General features: G+C 37.6%; 1 protein-coding gene across 2 annotated transcripts in view; it reads left to right on the forward strand.

Moving 5' to 3' along the window:
* The window catches only part of hcn1 (hyperpolarization activated cyclic nucleotide-gated potassium channel 1), a 98,365-nt gene that overhangs the window by 35,027 nt on the left and 42,512 nt on the right, over window positions 1–20,826 (forward strand). For both annotated transcript variants that reach the window (XM_079586125.1, XM_079586124.1), the window contains exon 3: window positions 11,474–11,635. In XM_079586125.1, the coding sequence (XP_079442251.1) occupies window positions 11,474–11,635 (162 nt within the window). The remainder of the gene's footprint in view (window positions 1–11,473; window positions 11,636–20,826) is intronic.

Genomic DNA, 20,826 nt, shown 5'->3' on the forward strand with positions numbered 1-20,826 from the left:
AGTTGCCAAATCCTTTACACACGCACACGCACGCACACGACAGCGACAGAAGGAATGTTTTCATTAATCGTTACTTTGGCTTGAATTAATAATGTCTCTAGTCACTAAATAACATCAGGGACTCATCAGAGAAAAATGCCTCCTAGTTGTAAAGTCTGGACTGTTACATGGCATTTCTCTGAGCTTAGTAAACACTACATTGTGTGTTTGTGTGTGTGTGTGTGTGTGTGTGTGTGTGTGTGTGTGTGTGTGTGTGTGTGTGTGTGTGTGTGTGTGTGTGTGTGTGTATGCAAGTATATGTTTTTTCTTTTTCTCTGGAGCATAAAAGGATATTAAAATAAAATCTAAAAATCTGTCAAATAATGCTTAGGCATAAAAATATTCTAATTTACAGTATAAAAATGGATATTCATTTTTGAGATTACATTTAACTGTACAGTAAATTAAGGTTTTGAGCATTAGATAATATAAATGTCAAAATAGGACATTTTAATATTAAAATACAAAATACAACATTAAATAGCCATTATCTGATGATATACACAGCATATCCAAAATCAACTGATACGATACATAAACAAATCATCTGTTATGGTAGGAAAATATTGTGCATCCCTACAATTTCACTTTATTCATACCTCACATTTTCCTCTACTTGTGCTGTTTTAATATTCTTTTATTCTGTGCTTTTCACTCCATTTGAATCTTCACATCCATATTCCCCCTCCCCACAATAAATCCCGCATATTTCCTTTTTCCTCACACATATTTCACTGACAGCATATAGGCCACCCATCGGTTCTCTTCTCTGTGAGACTGTCAGGTCGGTGTGAGTAGGACGTGGAAGTGCTAAATGGCTCCGTGATGGGCTGAATCAGAAGGTTTAATGACAGCCGGTGAGGCTGCGCTCAAAGTCCTAGCCCATTCTCTGTCACCCCATGGGGGTCCGGTTCACAGGCCCTCACGGAGCGCAGAGAGGCTGATGTCATTTCCATGCGGCAGTTTGCCAGGCACACTGTAAAAAAGCCGTCTTCCTCTAGAACAGTAAGAACCCCTCAAAGCAAACGCAGTGAGTCACATTTCCTCTTCTGCGCAAAGCCCTTCCACTTCATTTAGCTTGTTAGATTGTGTAAAGATTCATACACAAGATGCATCTTACCCTGAAATCAGTAAGCAAAACATGGCTGCATAAAGCTTAACACATCAACATGATGTTATACCACTAATATGGTTCTTACTGTATTTCAAGATTTCAAGATGTGTGTGACCATGGACCACAAAACCAGTCACATGGGTCATTTATTTTTAAATTGAGATGTATACATCATATGAAAAAATAAGCTTTCTTTTGATGTTTGTTAGAATATGACAATTTATGGTCGAGATACAACTATTTGAAAATCTGAGGGTGCCAAAAAATCGAAACACTGAGAAAAATCGCCTTTAAAGTTGTCAATTTCTGTTCAAGATTGTGCTGCATTCACTAAATAAATGTTTCATATATTTATGGTGGAAATGTACAAAATATCTTCATGGAACATGATCTTTAATTAATATCCTAATGATTTTTGGCATAAAAGAAAAATCAATAATTTTGACCCATACAATGTTTTGTTGGCTATTGCCACAAATATACCCGTGCGACATGTGACTGGTTTTGTGATCCAGGGTCACACACATATATATATATATGTGTGTGTGTATGTGTATGTATGTACCGGTATGTATATGTATATTGCAAACCTACTTCTGAATACGTTTTGGGGCCACTGTATATAGAAACAACACCAGATTTTTGGGCTGAATAACAAAGGAAGGACATACCTGCAGCCATTTTCTTCCTTTGTCATTGTAATGACGCCAGTCGTGGATTTTAATCCCAGCAAATTAGTCCCTGTTAATCCTTGATAACCTTTTAATAGAGGTTATACACATACACAATGTCCAGTTAGAGTAACAGAAGCTATGTCAACATTAGACTGGATAAGGTGATACCTACAGCATAAGAAATATTCAAATTATGGAGTACGCTTTTATGCATGCAGTGTCTCTAAACAGAGATGTTATGAAGATACAGCTAATTCTGTTAGAATGAGTTTGCTTACTGTGATTTGACTAATAAACTCTTTAATGAGGATTAGAGATTCACATACGCAAATCTGATTGAGACAATCGGAATGTCTCTTTATCATCTACAAATCTCTCTCTCTCTTTGTCCTGTGATATTTATATTGCAACACAGGGTCACTGGAAAAACGTGCCTGGGGTAGCATTTCTGCAAAATGATTACCTTGCTCGTTTCGCAACACTGTCAAAGTGTCTTTTATCATGACTTGTGTTTCACTGGATTTGTACCCGAGCGCTTTGCTTCACATGTGCAGTGCTCTACCAGGTGAGCGACAGAGCAAGCTTATGTCATAAAAGCCATACATGGAGCTGGTTATTTAAGGAAAAAGTCTAAATGTATTAGTTTATCATGCACTATGGTAAAAGTGTGTTAAGGTCATAAGTATTGTGCAAGAAACCACACAAAAATAAGACTTTAATCAATTATTTGTGTGAAAAAGAACAAATGTTGTTGTTATGCCATTAGGGCTAATTTCAGTTCAGTGAACTGGTATATGTAGCTATATATTTGGAGTTTTGCAAAAGTGTAGATTTTAGACACATTTTTTTTCTATGAGCCTACATTGTTATATTGTGATGGGTGTACTGTAGTTGTAGGCCTTGGGCAATGTACAAATAAAGTAAGGGGACAAAATCTTCTGATACAGAAATAATGTAGAATCCTAGAGTCTCAAAACCTGTTTAGGCCCAACAGAGTCGGACATTAGCAAAGCTAATGTTGTTTTTAATCATATTTATGATCACTCTTTTATAATTCCCTCCTTTTTCCACTGTGGAACCCAGCTGTCAAGGTCACTCTGTATCCATCCAGCAGCGGCAGCCTACTATGTAACATTAGCAATGCTAATAGGCTAACATCTCTTCCTGTTAATCTTCTCTTTTATTTATTTATTACTTTTATGTCTTTTTTGGGTCTTAAAGCAGTCGCTAAACCCTTGTTAGATGTTGTTAGCTTCTATTTGTGTGTGTGTGTGTGTGTGTCTGTGTGAGAGAGAGAGTCTATTTGAATTTTGTGTCAATGTATTTGTGGTAAGCACTGCGCTTGTTTGAATATGCACATTGCAACATGAGTTTGACTATAGAGTGCATACTATATAAACAAATATGCTCTATGTAAATGTACAAATGCTTGACTAATGTACTGCATGTGCAAGTGCATGATCTTGTACGCTAGTAACCTGCAGTGTATACTTATAGTCAATACTCAAGTTAGCATCTATCTGTTCCATTAAATGTGATGCTTTTTTAGGTAGCTAACTATAAACTTGCCAACATGAACTTATCAGCAAGATTTTGCTCTGCCATGCCCATGACCATAGAAGAAGACTGTTCTAAACTAGTTCCCACTATGGCACCCCCTATGGCAATACTAATGCAGTGCATACTGGGACTAAATTATGACACATTTTAACACAAAGATGGTATTTCTGTCTGCCATCTTACATGAAAATGATTACTGACCTTGTCACAGTGCATTCTGGGATTGAGCCATAATAGACTGGGTTGTCTGTATCTCAATAAAACTGCACCTAATACAAAAACATTAAAATTACTAGTTAAATTGGTACATTTTTGCACACATTTGGTACTTAAAAAGTGTTAATTTTGGACCCTGGATGTGTATCTTTGAGTGCGATTCTTCATGTATGTTAGTACAGATATAGTCCGCGATGATATGTGTTTTAGCGGTGTGTGAGTGTACTAAGCATGCGTGCGTGTGAGATAGTGCTGGAATGGTGATGGGTCAGAGTGCTGTGAAACATCAGGCCTCACAGCCGTTGGCTAATTTTAGCCCTTGTGCACTGTACACCGCTACAGTATCTCTCGCACAGGCAGATTAATAGAGTTACAGAAGCCTCTACTGTATCACTGCTGTTGCCCGAGCCATTCCCAGAGACAGCGCTGGGAGGAGAGAGAGAAAGAGTGTGGAGATACAGAAGGAGGTCGAGAAGACGAATAGAGAGGAAAACAAGAGAAAGTATGGAGCTTGAGCAGCGGTTCCTACAGAATTCTGGTTTAACAGTTCATCAGGTTCACATAGGAATAAATGGAAGATCGATGTGATTAATGAGATTTTCAGTAAAACGTGCAACACAGTCTTTTTGGAAAAATATGCGCTTGGCGACATTTCTGCAAAATGAAATTTTTGTCGTTTCTTGCATGTTTCGCAGTACTTTCAAACTAAAACGTCTAGTGAGTGGCACAAAAAGTACATTCAGTTTTATTCAAAACAAATGACCAATTCAGCTACCTTTTATTACGTTGGTTGTTGTATATATTTCATCAGTATGGAAATGAAATGGTGAGTGGCGCTAAAAGATTAATGCTCTCATTTGAAAATAAAGTTCCGCATAAACTAAACCCTTCTCTAAACGTAACCATGTATTAGTTTAATATGATTTGTATGTATAGGTTTTGGAGTTTTGCTGAAATGTAAGTAGAGGCATGTTTTCAATCAGCCTAGGTTGAAAATGTGTTCATAAACTGATTGGATAACATGCATTTACCTTAAAGCAAATGCAGATTTATTTATTTTTTTACTGTGGTTCTTGTTTAATCCACAGAACGAACCTCTCAAAATTACTATGTTGTATCGCTGTTATAAGGAACCCAACAACATTTTACCTTTTTTGGGGGGATAATTGATTTAAGTATTTGTATTTTTTTGTAGTTCCCTATATGAAAATTGACCATAGTTGGTTACCAATCAATGGTTACCATAGTGAACATATATAAGAGGAAGAAAGAAAGAAGACAAAAGGGAACAAAACAATACTTGCATATACAAAGTTCTGTCGTGAAACCCTAGATGCCACAGGCTGAGAGGTCCTTAACTCAATCTGTTTGCAATAATTCTCTATAGGGCACAGCTGATTGGTTCCTGCTGTATTAGTAGCCAATGAGCTCACTGCTCAATCTTAATAAACTAGTTCAGCATTTGCTGTAGTAATTGCAGCACGCTTTCAGAAACCCTCCTTCTTCCCCAGCTCCACCTGTATAGATCTGCTTCTAATTCATGTGTGCTATATTGTACAGCAGGTTTTACGTGTGTGTTGTATATGTATTGGCAGTAGCAATAACCAAGAGCAGCAGTAGTGTAGCAGATCTATTCCGCCAAGACCAAACATATCAACATTGTCATATCTATTACCATGCCAAACACTCATGTTGTCATGACAGAAATGCATTCATTTGGTTGCATTCCTCGGGGAGACCTTTGCCTTAGGATGCACTGCTCTCATAAGCCTGATCATACTTCCCATGAGGCACTAGAGCACAGTGGAACACGACTTACAAACCCACTGAGGTTTATACAGTACATCCGGGGCAGATAACACCAACGTGGAGGAATGCAACCGATACATAATCAAATCAAGAGGAATCTGCCTCCAAACGCCACAAACCAAGAGGAGAAAGATAACAGACTAGTTTGAGAAGGAGAGCGAGATGGAGAATAATTGATATTAAGTAAGTGTAAACCGCCCAAGGCTTGCTCTGGCATTCACAGATCTCTCTGCTTGACTCTATTGCCTACTTATTACCATTATAAACTATTTTTCTTTTTTTATGTATATTCCTCCTACTCAATTCGGTTTGTTCATCTGCTCCTCTACAGCTGCTCATTTGAAAGAAACATCAATCTCACTTCACATTTATAATAATATGAGTAAATACTGAGAAGTAGCTATTCAAACTCGAAAACTGTGTCATCAGGAGACATGGTAACGTTTTTAAAATAAAATTGTGCAAAAAACTTAAATTTTTGAATATATAATTCAATAATAACTGAATACTTAAATATATTGATTAAAATAATTAAATGTAAAAGATTAAACACCCCTGTTTTAAAAGTATTTGTTTAATTGTTTATGATTATTTTATGCAATAGACTGTGATTCAACTTTCTTTTACTACTTGTAAGGCAAGTATCACTATTACTATTTTTCACACTTAGGGTTATAGATTTGAACAAAACCCAAACACCAAGTATAATACCTTAAATCGTGCTGCTTGTAGACAGTGCTAATACTTTTCTAAATGATCAGATGCAAGATTTTCACCTGGCGGACGATAATGAGATTGCAGAACGTCTGGACTTTGGACTGGCTCATGTGTTCGATCCGTGTCCGTGGCAGTGCCTGGTAGGGGTTATCTGATGCTGGTGGTCGGATCTTTTAAGTGCTGTGTGCCCTTCCACCAGTAACCTTGAGCGTTAATCGAGTGCTGTAGGTTCGCATTCCCATAGTGCTTTGCTTCTACACAACACTGTTGTTTGTTATAGAGATCAAAGAGGAAACCTGAAGGAAAAAATGAAATACACATTATTTTTATGTAAACTCCAAAATAATGTCTTAAAGCTATTATTATTCTAGATGGCGAAATTGCTAATACAATTGAGCAAACTCTTTTATCCAAAGTGACTTACAGGAAAACAATCGCGGAAATGGTCCCTTTGGAGCAACCTGGGGTTAATTGCTCTGTTCAAGGGTAGAATGGGGATAAAATGCAATTAGGATCTCAGTAGCTCTCATGTTGGTGAATCACCTCCAACCACCCGACTCAAACTCGGACATTTAGCCTAGAAATGCAACATTTGAGCTAAGTCTCCAAATCTCCAAAATGTGTCAGAAACCAATTCGTAAGCCAACAAGTATGGATTCCAGCTTCCTTCTACTGCTAGTTTTCCCTTTCAGGTCAAAAATAGCATGGGAGAGCAATAGTTTGAGGATAATCTTGTAGAGAAAGTTAGTTAAAGTTAGCTACAGAACATTGTCAGCATGTAATAGCTAGCTACCTGAATAACAACACTTTTGCTTTAAAATAACCACTTGATACTAGACTTGTTACCACTATGCAATGCAAGAGTGCATGTTAAATATGTTTAACAGGGCCACACACTTGCAATGCATTGGTCAAACATTAGTGTCTTCTTTGCATACTTGTGTAAGGTTTTTAGTTATAATCCTCACCAGAGAAACCCGTGTCTGTCTGTTTGTGAATATTGATTTAAGATTGGATTGATTCATTGGCTTTGAGGGCCTTTTACATGTCAGCACTTCCTGATATTGTTTGTCCCATGAGGTGTATTTACATGACTCGGAAAACCAATATTGATACAATTCTAGTAATATGTATATAAGATACAGCCATTTCCACAGGCCAATTTGAAGGTTAATGTGTTTTGACAATATTCTTGATCCCACAGCTCAATGACTATTACAGCTTTAAATTAGGAGGTGCCACTGGATTTGAATTTTAGACATTAGACTTTTTTTTTCCCCAAAGAAAACTTAAAGTTAAAGTATATAATGTCTGTGTCACTTAATTCACCAAATTGAATAAGGGGTTCAAACAGTTCAAACCACTCCCGTCTGCCATTGGTTTAAAAAAAGAGAGACAGCCCCGCCCCAAACTCACACCATTGACTGAGGCTCTGTTGCTATGTTGATATGACACACTTTAAAGGCATGGAGCTACATTCACAACACATTTAACTTCCATAATGTGATGTATTTTAGAGTAAAAAATCAGGAAATGATGTAGGGCAGGCTTTTTCTCCACCCACATGGCATTGGGTACATGACTATAAGGTATAGAAAGTAGGCCTAATTATATTTTGATTAAACCATTGACAATTAGACCAGGGACTTTTGAGAAAGTAAATATGGTTAATTTGGATGTTTTCTTGAGTAAGATGATATATGGAAATATGAGTTCAAATATCACGTCTCATTAGAAAAATGCATTTGTGACGAAAGAAATTCAACACTGTATTTCATAAAGAAATGCTTCTGTATCACATTACAAGCGTCAAACTATAAGAGAAATTTTGCCAAGACAGTTTGGCAGTCTGTTCTGTTAACACATAATGATGCCTCAGCTTCTTTGCGGTAACTCAAAAATAGTGTGAGACTACAAAAGGTCACCACATCTTACTGTGGGTTTTGTGGAGCATAAAATGAACTTAACCCATCACCGCAGCGTACAGGCCCATACCATAAGCGGCCATTAAAATGACATCAAAATCACACCTTGGTAATTCCAGCCGTATGTGGAGAGCAAGAGCAATTTCATAGACATAGATAACAATTACTTTCAGCTTCAAATCCTACCTTAATTTGGCAGGGGAAATCTCCACAGCAATACAGGGTTTATCATGCAAAACCAGTTAACACTGAAGCTGGGAAAAAACATAAGTAGAGATCTTTTTTGGGGGTGGTAAGTATTGAGTTTCTCCGGCCAGGGCTGTATAATGAAATAACTGGCCCGGATAGAAAAGAAACTGAGAGATGTGTGGAGTTAATGGGCTTTCCATGCAAATGAGGGATGGCTGAATTAGTGAGGGTGCCCATGCAGGCATTCAGGAGAGAAGATCGGCTTTGTTCTGAGCCAGGTCCGTTGAAACCTTTTATCCCATGCCGTTCACTAACGATGGACGATCGCACTAAGCTATAACATTGAGCTTGTCTGATTAACCAAGAGAATCGGTCTCTTTATTCATGTTGGATGGGATGTGATGTTTTAAAGTTTCATCCTGAATTGCAATGTCAGAATATTTCATAGTAGTGATGTGGCACGCTCTTAAAAAGTCAATATGAAATCAGCATAGGCTCATTGGATATATATCTCCTTTTTTTTCTTTCTTAAACTCAAAAAACTTACATAAACATACAATTTACTGTAGTTTCCAGCTGAAATGAACCCTAGTGGCAGTAAAACGACGACAAAATACCTGGTATAGCATTGCACTTGTTACCTTCAACAAACATTTCTGGACTACCTACAAATGCTGGACATTTCACTGGACATGAAAGTGAACTTGTGAAACATGCAAGGGGCAACATCATATAATTTCGCAGAAAAATCACAGAAGGCACATTTTCCCAATTAACCTGGGTTGATTAAAATGATCCCTTAGCACTTTTTAAATATGCATCCCATATACATCAGTGCATGTTATTGCAACGAGAGAGAAAAAGCTTATATTTGTACTGTAATCTTTTACAAAAAAATACTTTCTTTTGTCTGACATCTCCAATTCCTCTTATTTTCCAACCCCTAAAATGTCTTGTCATACAGAGACACTTCACAATTCATTCAATTCGCAGTAAATAAGATCCTGCCATGCATTTTTACTCTTTGAAAATCCTGTTTCACCCAGAAAAATGTCACATTACGGGAGTAAAATGCAATTATTTGGTTGTGAATTGTCTGAGAAGTTGTGTAGTCTAAGTTTAAAAAAAGAGGCAATGTGTTCTTATATAACAACCACGATCTCTTTCGGTCGACTACACAGAATAAGCAGCAAAACAAAACAAGAATAAATGTGTCTCTTTCACACGCACACATACACTTCCTCTCATCCCCTATCCATTTCTCTGCATTATTTCACTCCGTTTAAAATTGCCACCCGCTTCCGTCTTGCCAAGCCTGAATTGATTTTTTCGGCATTCAAAGCCTTTCACCCCTCTGAGTCTCTGTTGTGCCAGCACACAATGTAGTTTGCATATGACTAATCATCTGCCGTGTTTATATGTAATCTCATATCATTTCAGGCCACGTCCCCTGTTTTGTATCTTCCTCTCTCATCTCCAAGCTGTATCGCTCTTGTGAAACTCAAACCAAATCTACCTTTGCACAAAACACATGCAAATATCCCAGGCGTTCACTGAGAAAGACAGGGACTCTTGCAGTCGTGTGTAAGAGTACCTAATGTTTCGCATAAGAGCATGTGGGCGGCGTTCTCAGTGGTTCTCAACTGGTGGGTCATGACCAAAAACAAGCATCAGGTCTAGTACAACAATGCTATGCAAATAATTCAATGCAAATTACCATAAAATTGCCCATATTTAGGATAGCAAATATAAGTATGGTTTTAAAGGTGAGAAGGATCGCTCTTTTTATGTAGTACTTTATTTTGAATATTCGTCCCAGTGTTTGTTCCAATCTGGTAAATCCCTCTCCTGATAAAAATATAGCATCATGGTGAGTTACACTCAATGTCTAATGTAAAATCTGAACCCTAAAGCAAAACCAATTGAGAACCGCTGCGGAATATAGAACAGCCCTTTTTTACTGCAGTTTTATTGATGCAGAGCTATTAAGTATCAGACCTTTTAGTAGGCGAAGATGAGATGGATAACAAATCTTCTTTTGTGTTGACTGTTGTCTTTGGGGTTAAACATAATTGTTTTGAATCCTCCAGGGCAGTGACTTGTCAATTCTGAGATGCTGCCGTGCTCCCGTGATGCTCTATTCTCACTGCATTATTAGCAATATAACTCTACAAAGAGGTGAAAAGGCATGGCATTCTCAGCCCTGTCTACATAGTAATGCAGAAACTGTTCAACATAACACGGGTTATTAAAAACAAGGGCGAGAAGAGCAGGAAACAGGCTAATTTTAAGGCTTATCTAGCAGTATTTCAGTAAGTTCACATAGCAACAGAATACGGTTGTCAGTCCTGTTACCACATTCTTTAACCGAACTCACACCCGTACATTTTCAGGACTCACAACCGCATTCTCGGAAAACATGCTCTGTGTGAACGGAACCGGACTGTCTACAGTTTACCGTGTGCTGTGGGTTTTCGTGTGTGGTTTCGACTTTCTGTAACTTATAGCGATGGAGATCAGGCTCCGCTCTCCACCTACCGTCGATTAATGAAGATTCAAAAGTGATAAGACTTTTATTGGCCATATTGGATATGACTTTGTTTGGTCACTGTCGGTATGGTTACTTACTGGTAGGGAATACTGGCGTGACCCAGTTGCACGTCCATACAGACAGTATTCGAGACGGTATGGTAAGTTGCTATTTGAACAGGATGTTTCGAGACTCATGTCTGTAAGGAAATGTGGTTGTCAATCCCCAAAAAACCCTGAAGTGTGAACGAGTCGTTATAGACCGAATGAAATGTACCCAGTTTACTTTCTTAATAAATGTCACTGATTTATTGTGCACGATTCATCATTGCATGTTATTCCTACGAAAAAAATATTCACAATATTTCAACTCTGAAATGACTGTTGTAATGATTTTTGACTGTTTATTTAATTTTTATTTATTTTTAAATACATACTACAATTCAAAAGTTTGGGGTTGGATTTTTTTAAGGCTGCACAAATTATTGCAATTTTTATTTTATTTTATTTGTATTATATTTCAAATGTAATTAATTCCTGTGATGACAAAGCTGAAGTTTTAGCAGCCATTACTGTCACATGACATCCTGTTTTCTCAATGCAAAATAGTGATTTGTGCTACTCAACAAAACACCATCCTGTGCAAAAGCTAATTCTTTAATGAAACCACTGACCTTTTTCTCCTTGTGTTCCTCCTCCAGATTTTTCATATGACGTATGACCTGGCGAGTGCTGTGGTAAGAATCTTTAATCTGATTGGCATGATGTTGTTGCTGTGTCACTGGGACGGATGCCTGCAGTTCCTGGTGCCCCTCCTGCAAGACTTCCCTGCGGATTGCTGGGTGTCCTTAAACGGTATGGTTGTAAGTATTCAAAGCTTTTCATTACTCTTTCAAAACTACTTTGCAATTTTATTTCGGACCAAATACTGGATCAGGTCAAAAATGATCAGTGGATGAGACATGATTTAGTGAAAATGTTCTCTAAATGTTTAACTGCTCTTCATTAAGAAACATAGTAATGACAGTAAATACATGTTGCATTCACATAGTGTCAGAATTACCGTAATTACGAGATGACATGAGATGTTCACATGACGGGACTTGCTCGTTTCTGTGGCAACTCTTCCGGATCCAAGGGTGGCTTTGTTGGTTATGACAGCAAAATATTTAATCGTGACATAAATTCACCTCCTGTGAAATACAGAAGAACAAAGAAAGCACCTGGTTACACTGGTAATATTAAAATGGCATACTAGGTCATTGGCAAAGTGTCTGTTGTCCATCTGCTGATTTTCTGATGCATACAAAACTGAAAAGCACTAATCATTAAATCATTTTTGAGGCACTTAGTAACAAATGAACTAGATATTTCACAAACAGAACTATACACTATGTACACATGAATACCTCTATGCAGCAAGGATGCATTAAATATATCAAAAGCGACCGTAGAGGGATTTATAATACAAAATATTTCAGTTTCAAATAAATGCTGTTCTTTTGAACTTTCTACTCAATCAAAGAATCCTCCAACAGTGTATCATGTTTTCCACAAAATTATTAAGCAGCATAACTGTTTTCAATATTGATAATAATAAGAAATGTTTCTTGAGCACCTAATCATGTGACACTAAAGAAGTGAAGTCGCGAATTGCAGAGTTCGTGCAAACATCCATATTGCATTGGTCAGATGCTTTCCTAACTACTGTTTTTTTTCACCACTTTTTGTTGTGTTTATTTTGTTATTGAAAGGAAAGCATCAACATTTATCTAAACGCTGCTCTCAGCAGTTTGCGCGGCATTAGGATGTTTGCTAACAGTATACCGCCACTCGCGTATTTCAAACCTCTTTTTACCCCAAAACGAAGAACGAAAATGAACTTCGCCGTGAGTATTTCAAATGCCTTAAGCCTGTGATTCTTGGCCAGAATAAGCTGTAATGTGCAATGGCAAAACCTTAAGGCATTGAATGTAAAATACTATTTACCTTTATAGCCATTACTGTTAAAGTAACAGTAATTTGACATGTTGGTGCTTTTACATGACGACACAACAGTCAAATGGGAACATTTCGTTTTTAACTTCAATTTGTTTGACCAAGTCATGAACGGACGTCTGAAACATCTAACACAACACGATAGCATCGGTTAGTCAGAATAATATGTTCTAAATGAAACGACCCTGAGCATATGAATATTTGGACTCGCACGTCCCATTGCTGTTAAAATCCGAGAGGCACTGGGCAGAACATTTTATACTTGACCTTTATCAAACGAGAGCTGTTCAACTAATCAGGACAGATGGCTCGCTGTAGTTTTTCACCACACATCATGTTGGTGCTAAACGGATGTTAAAATGCCAAGACTATTTTTCTTCTTCTCCCAGCTTTACGAATGAGTCCAACTCATATTCCAGGTCAAATAGCAGTGCTGGTAAAAGCATTGGGCTTTTTTTTGTCAGATTTCTCTGATTCCCACTAACAAAAGATTATGCATTCACTTTGAAAGTGTGCGCAGAAATCAGCAGACGGCATGTGCAAATCTCTTTGCATATTCTTCTGAGCCTGTTAGCTTGGCATCACATTAGATAGCAGGCTTGGGTGATGGTGGTGCTGGGGTGATATGGCCGTTCGTGTTTACGCAACCATATCCCCCCTCAAGTGCTACAGGGCTCAATCTAACTTCGAGGTGCTCTGTGTGATACTGTGGGGCCCTCGGCTCTGGAGGGCCTTACCGGGAATCATTGATATTTGTGTTTTGAAATGTTGCGAAACCTCTGGCTATATTGAACGTGACATTCTGACAAATTAAAGTTAAAGCCTCAGCCATGTCTGCTTTCTCTTAGAAACATTTTTGCGTCAAACGCACTACTTGCCTCTTCAACCCAGACGAAATAGATGGAAAGTATGCATACGATAACACACACGAAAACAACTCCTTTGTTATAGCTCTTATGCTTACAGGAAGTGACATAACTGTGCTTCAAATATGTACTTTTAAAAAACAAATTCGAAGCAAATTTCTCTCATCTTTGCACTCTGAGCTAAAGAAGAGGTCAAACGCTCATGGCGTTTGTACTGCAGTTGGATGCGATAGGAGTTTGAAATTCCCCCTTGTGGCTCTGATTTGAAATACTAGCCTCAGGTTCCTGATTTGTTTTTTTTCAAACAGAGAATAGGAATATACTGCAGTGTACACACACACACACACACACACACACACACACACACACACACACACACACACACACACACACACACACACACACACACACGCTCTATTTCAAAACCTGGTGAGCTGCCTATCTAGACAGCATTTTCAGAGATTATATGAAGGCTGTTCCAAAAAGTAGATAAGCAAGATACTAGATTTGGTGTGCATCCTTCTGTTAAGTCTATCTCAGAATGCCTTGCACTGAACTTACCATCTGGGAAGTTCCCACTTTTAAGCCTAGAAGTCATAAATGTGCATGCAAGTAAAAAAAAAAAAAAAGATTCTGATGATGGGCATTTCTTTTTCGCTTCAGCAAAAACTGGTAGAAGTTGTATCACTAATGCAACAAAATGAAAAGCAAATGATGCGCATTAGGTGTATAAGTGATGCTTATCTCCGTTTTATCCTTCTTGCGTAGCCACAGAAATTGATGTGTAATGTAATTGTATCACAAAAAGCTGACTTCATAAACCAACTAAATGGCGGGTATCTTATGGCAAGCTTTACAGATATTCTTTATCAACAAAACATATTACATCAGAATGACGTACAGAACCATTCAAGAATTTCGGGTCGGCATAATGCTCAACAAGGCATGGATTCATTTGATAAAAAATACAGTGAAAACAGTATTATTGTAAAATATTATTACAATTTAAAATACATGCTTTCTTTTTTAATACATTTTAAAATATAATTTATTCCTGTGATGGAGTCAGCAGCCATTACTCCAGTCTTCAGTGTCACATTATTAATGTACTCTTTAAACGTATTAACTGTAATTAAATACAGTTGTGCTGCTGAATTTCTGTGGAAACCATGATAAAAAAAAAAAAAATATGGATAGAATGATGGATAGAACGTTCAAAAGAACAGCATTTATTTGAAATCGATTTTATTTGCAAGTCTTTACTCTTACTTTTGATATACAGTAGTGAATCCTTGCTGAATAAAAGTAAATTTCTTTAAATCAATATTCAATAAAGCAAATTCTATAATCAATACTAACAATAAAAATATTCCAATTTCTGTCGCCAAATAGAGAATAATGACAGTGAAAGCAGTTTTCAAAATACAATCTTGCAAATACAATCATTCCGACATAACTTGAAGCCATAAATCGTCTCTTCTCCAAGGCCATTGCGGCTTCAACAATCAAACATGCACATCCACCACGACTAATATTGTAAAACAGTCAATTTTCCAAAGATTCGTTCTCTTAAAATGAGCTTTTGGTTATTGAGTCATCAATTCCGCAGGTGTTTTGATGCGACATTTCCTCAGCGATGGGCTTTCTAAACTGATAGAGATGCACCACCTCCTCCTTTCTGTAAATTATATCAAGACTGCATCATTATTTTCCATCTGTCTCATTCCCCTGGGCTTTGTTCAGATAAATGCCACAACCAGAAATTCATAACAGAAACAAACAGAAAATCAAAAGGCAAGGGAAGCGTTTTGTTTTACTTTTCTGTACCATAAGACTCATCAATTTTACGTACCTTTATAGTCTAGGTGCATTATCTTCTCTCTCTCTCTTTTTCTCTCTCTCCTTCCCTGAGTGACTTTGTGTGACTTTGAATCAATGACCTCCCTGTTTACCTCTGCACCACTTTCTCCTCCCCAAAAAAATCAATGCAGATGAAAAATGAGCAAAGATTCCCGGTGCTGTCTTTTCCCTGTGCACGGATGGGGGTCCCAGAGGGAGGCGGTGGCCCTGCTGCTCAGTAATTCAGGGTTTAGACGGGCGAAGAGAAGAAGAGGATATAATGCCCTGGCGGGGGAGTGCTAATTGGGACATTGAGTCTGAGCAGACAGGAGGCGACACTGACTGTGTTACCGGCCAGGCTGTCGGGTTAATTTAGCCATCAGAGAAGTTAGCGTTGCAGGACTGTCTGGATCTCGACATGCCTCGCTTAGCAGGATCCAAACTAAGTGACTGTAACTTTAAACCGCTGTATAACTCACTTATTTGAAAGAGATAGTACAAGATGGGTCACGTTCCAGACTTGTTGCATAATTTCAGGGTTGCCAACTCTCACGCAGGCTCTGTCTTATGCTCTCACTCCCCAAGTAAATCTCACAGCAAATGAAAAAAGCCAACGTGCTGCACAGACCGTTTGGCGTATGGCATCAAGAATCGCACCGAAGATGTTCAGGTAGCATTGTGAAATGTAGTATTTGTGCACACAAAGCAGATTTATGGTTACGGTTAATTTTAAACTATAATAATATTAACAGCTGACATCTACGTTATTAGTTGAGATTTAGCTACTGTTCCCATTTATTTATTCAAACGAATCGGTATCGAATCAAGATCCGAATCATATTGCAAGCTTATGAATCCTAATGAGTTTCTTGGACTAAAAAAAGCCATGAATCACTAGTGTCACCAAATAGAGGATTTAAAAGATTAATTTCCAGGACATACATTTAATAAACTATAATAATATTAAAAGCTGACACGTACGTTTACAGCATTAGTTGAGATTTTTTTTCCTTGAGAAAAATGAACATTTAGCTACTGTTCCCATTTATTTATTCAAATGAATTGGTATCGAATCAAGATCCGAATCCTATTGCAAGCTTATGAATCGAAATTGTGAAATTTTAAAGTTCATTGCTCTAAAAACCGCCATGAATCACCAAATAGAGGATTTAAAAGATTAATTTCCAGGACATACATTTAATAAACAGCCATGAATCACCAAATAGAGGATTTAAAAGATTCATTTCCAGGACATATCCATCGTTACTGTGGATGTCTGTAATGTGTATTGGCATTTATTGCAGGAAAAATTTCTGTCATGCATTATAGAACCATATTACTCGAATTTGAACATCTTTTATCTATTTGAACAAGTATTAAATCATGTATTAGCTTGTAACCTAATTTTCTATACTAAAAAAGAGCCTCAAAACCTCAGTGGCCTCAAAACAGCAAGCATGGTCCCCCTGAGAAGTTGTGAAGTGCATCTTTCCATCGGTCACTGTCCGCTCGATACGCTTGGAGTGCTTGATGTACACTGATAGTAACAGGTGTGCCTGCAGGTGTGCCGTGGACCACAGAGAGAAGAGTCACAGGCTTTTACCACCCGGACAATTTTAGGCACAGGATTAGGCTACTTTTACCTGTGGTTATTTCTTCAAGACATTTTATAGACGGTAAAAGACACTAGGAACGTTTACCTATAGGAAAGTTAGAATGTGCAGATCATAAAAAAGTCTGAAAAATGACTGACGTAGCCATTTTAAGTTAAAGTGAAATTAGTAAAATCAGTTGAAATCACAGGGAAGAGGATATCATTTTTAGAGGATTTTTATGAATCCTTATTCAGTTTCCGTTTATAAAAAGTGAAATAAATACATACTTTATACATTATAATTAATTTATATTATTTTAAACATAGTCAAAATTGTATAATTAAAAAATATAAATGATAAAAAACTATGATGGCAATCATTTTAAACACTTGTACCTTTAAATCTTCTGTATTTTGCTGACCTCCTGTTAAACGGATACTTCACCTAAAAATGAAAAATGTCATAATTTACTCACCCTCAAGTTTAATCCAAGTTGTGCTGAACACAAAATAAGATATTTTAAACAATATTGGTAACCAAACAGATCTTGGGCCCCATTGACTACCATAGTAGAAAAAAAATACTATGGTAGTCAATGGGGCCTGAGATCTGCTTGGTTTTCAAACTAATTTTCACAAATGTTCTTCCAAATATCCCTTTGTGTTCAGTAAAACAAAGAAATGCATACAGGTTTGGAACAATTTGAGAACATCATTTTTTACTTTTGGGTGAACTATCCCTTTACTGTTTGAGAGTCTAAATATTACAATCATTATTTTGTTCAAATGAGCAAAACAAATTGCTTTCCAAAATTAGCATTTAAGTAATTGATGCTCATGATGAGGACATTCAAAGCTAATTTATTCAAAGTAACACTGCAGATTTCCTCCCATAGATTATAATGAATGATTATATAAACAAATTATAATATGCTTAGAGTTTATTTAGGCCTACATGAGCTTTCACTGTGTACTTACAAAGGACGTGAGAGTGTGATTATGAACCGGCGGCAGCAGCCAAACCAGCAGAGGTTTTGCGGGAAACACTGTCCATAAATCACGTTTCTAACACGAGCGCTCTGCGGAAACACACTGCAGAGAGGAAACATCAATAACTATAATTGTTTCCCGCATAATAAATAATAAATGAGTTTTTAATCATATGATGTGTTGCAGGCAAAGTTTACATGTGACTTGATCATGAATTTTGCATTACTGTCCACACTGCTGCAGCCAAACATTAATGAGATGCTTCATTTGATCTTCTGTGTATAAAATAATCCACATCATCCCTGTGGATGCCTATAATAAATCATTTGAATACAATTCAGGCAGTTCTAAGGAAAAAAAAAAAAGTTTCAATGTGATATGCATCCCTCCCAGCAGACGCTGTGTGCTGCCACCTGATTGGTTCGCGCTTCAATAGCTGGATAGTAACCGGACTTGTGTGGGAGAGGGAGAGAGAGAGTGTGAGAGAGAGAGAGAGAGAGAGCATTTCCTACACACCTTTAGACAACACTCACCTCATGTAAAGACAAAAGATTGGTGTAGTAGTGACACTAAAAGCCCACTGGCCTCTCCAAGCGAATTTTAATGAGGTCTGGTTTTGTATTTTTAATCTTCTTCCGTTGTATTGGCTGTGGCCGTATTTTTCTCGTTTGAACCATTACTTCAAATGCCATTCTTAACTGTAAGGGCCTTCTGTATGTTACCGTTACACAAAATCATGACTATTGCCTCTGCTATAAATAACCTGATGCAAAACAACACACACACACACAATCACACACCCCCAAAGGGCTTTCTGCGTGTCTGTGGATTGGATGGTTTGTTTTGGTGTGAAAGGTGACGTAACAGGTTAGGTGTGAGCCATCAATCTAAGAGCTGGTGTATGGGCAGGTTTATCCGCTTGAGTAACCGGCAACTGGTGCTTCACTGTAATCATCACACCTAATAACACCCCGTAAAAGCCCCCACAGTCCGATTCGGGAAGTAAGTATCCCATTTACTTTCCCCATAGGGAAATTGATTTTTAGGAGTAATGTATAAACCTTTCTCAGCTTTCTCTTTTGATCAAAGCGACCAAATCAATGTAACCGGCTTGAACCAGTTGCGAAATCAGAATGGACAAATCTTTCGCCCTCATTCGAATTTACTGGTCGTGTCGTGTGGATTCCTATTGAAACGGCTGGATTTCGGCCGCAAAGATACACTGAACAATGACAAATGTGATCACACCTTAAGACAGTCACTTATTTTGGTCCTGAATGAATCAGTGTATTGATTGAGTGAATCTGTTGAGCAAATGATTCAGTGACTCTTCAAAAACAACAACAATCACTTGTTGCTAACCTGCAGAAAGAAGTGTTGTCTAAATAATGCCCTGTAGTTTCAGATTCAAGTATTTCCATTGCAACACTTCAGCAAGTAGTTCATATTTTCAATATGTGTTTTTTTCATGTCGACGAATTGTTGACAAACTCTTGTATTCTTACTCATCTTGGAGCCTATGGAGAGAATAAATGGAAAAAAGCTGAAACATAGACTGCTATAAAAAGTGGACAGTCACTATTGCTTTCCGCCACACAGAAACAGATTCAGAAAAACATTCACATACACACTCATATATCACATCGATATATTCTGTTCTGTATGCACAAGCACACAGAAGGAAACTCATCTGACCCATCTAAAGAGAACAAGACTCTATAATACGCATTAAATCCACTAATGTCATGCAGCCCACAACTTCCTTAAGCCCTTTATCTTCTGCATATGGCTCTTGATCTTCTGTAATGCTGAGTTAAGAATAATATCATTACTGTACTCAAATGACCCCTGTTTTCTGGAAACGCTTGGAAACTTCTGGCCAGTTAAAGCGATAAGGCGGAGAGAAGCAGAAATATGGATGCGTGTGGCCTTTTTGTAAGTGTGTGTGGGTTTTAGGAAAAGACTGAGGCTCATTTGAATTTTTATTGCACAGTAGCTCATCAGAGGAGAAAAGCCCAGTAGAACAAAGGTGATTTCCAGCTTATTTATAATAAGAAGCGCTACTACCTGACTCATTATCTTCCTGCTTAAACTTCTCACCCACAACAATGCATGGCATAATACACTGTAAGATCCAGCGGTACCCTCTTGTATTCTCAGTCACGTTTTTTTTGTCCTAAATGCTTGTAAAAGGCCCCATGTCCGTTTGGAATAAAAGAGGGAGAGAATTTTCTGGTAGGCTTGGATAGAGGGCGCTGTTTTTCTACTTGCCTTTTTATGGTTCTAGTGGAGATAAAAGCAAAGCTATGTTCGGAATAACATGCTATTTCTACAGTATGTACACTGTGCACAGTTATGCAAATTGTTTGTAATCAATATCTTGAAATGCTACAACTAAGCAGCTTGAGCACACTGCATAAAATACCATATCCCACAATACAATGCAGTAATATCAGCTGTTGTAAATATGCGTTGCGTCCGAATATGACTACTTCCATACGATACAATGCGTTCGAATTTAATAGTAGTCATAAAACAGTAGGCGAAAACCACCCTGATGACCTATTACTTTCAGGCGAGATTCTGACACTTTACAATCCCATGAGGCCACAGGAGAGGATTTATGAAGTGATGTAACGTCACATGCTAATGACAACATTGCAAATGTAAATATAGAACATAGTTTTTAACGGTTGTAAAGTAAGTTTCAAACCAAATGTAGTACCTGCTATGCGATTTTGGACGCAACATTCCTTTTTAACTCATT

The sequence above is a fragment of the Phoxinus phoxinus genome (assembly GCF_949152265.1).
Source record: "Phoxinus phoxinus genome assembly, chromosome: 17".
Taxonomy (NCBI): Eukaryota; Metazoa; Chordata; class Actinopteri; order Cypriniformes; family Leuciscidae; genus Phoxinus; species Phoxinus phoxinus.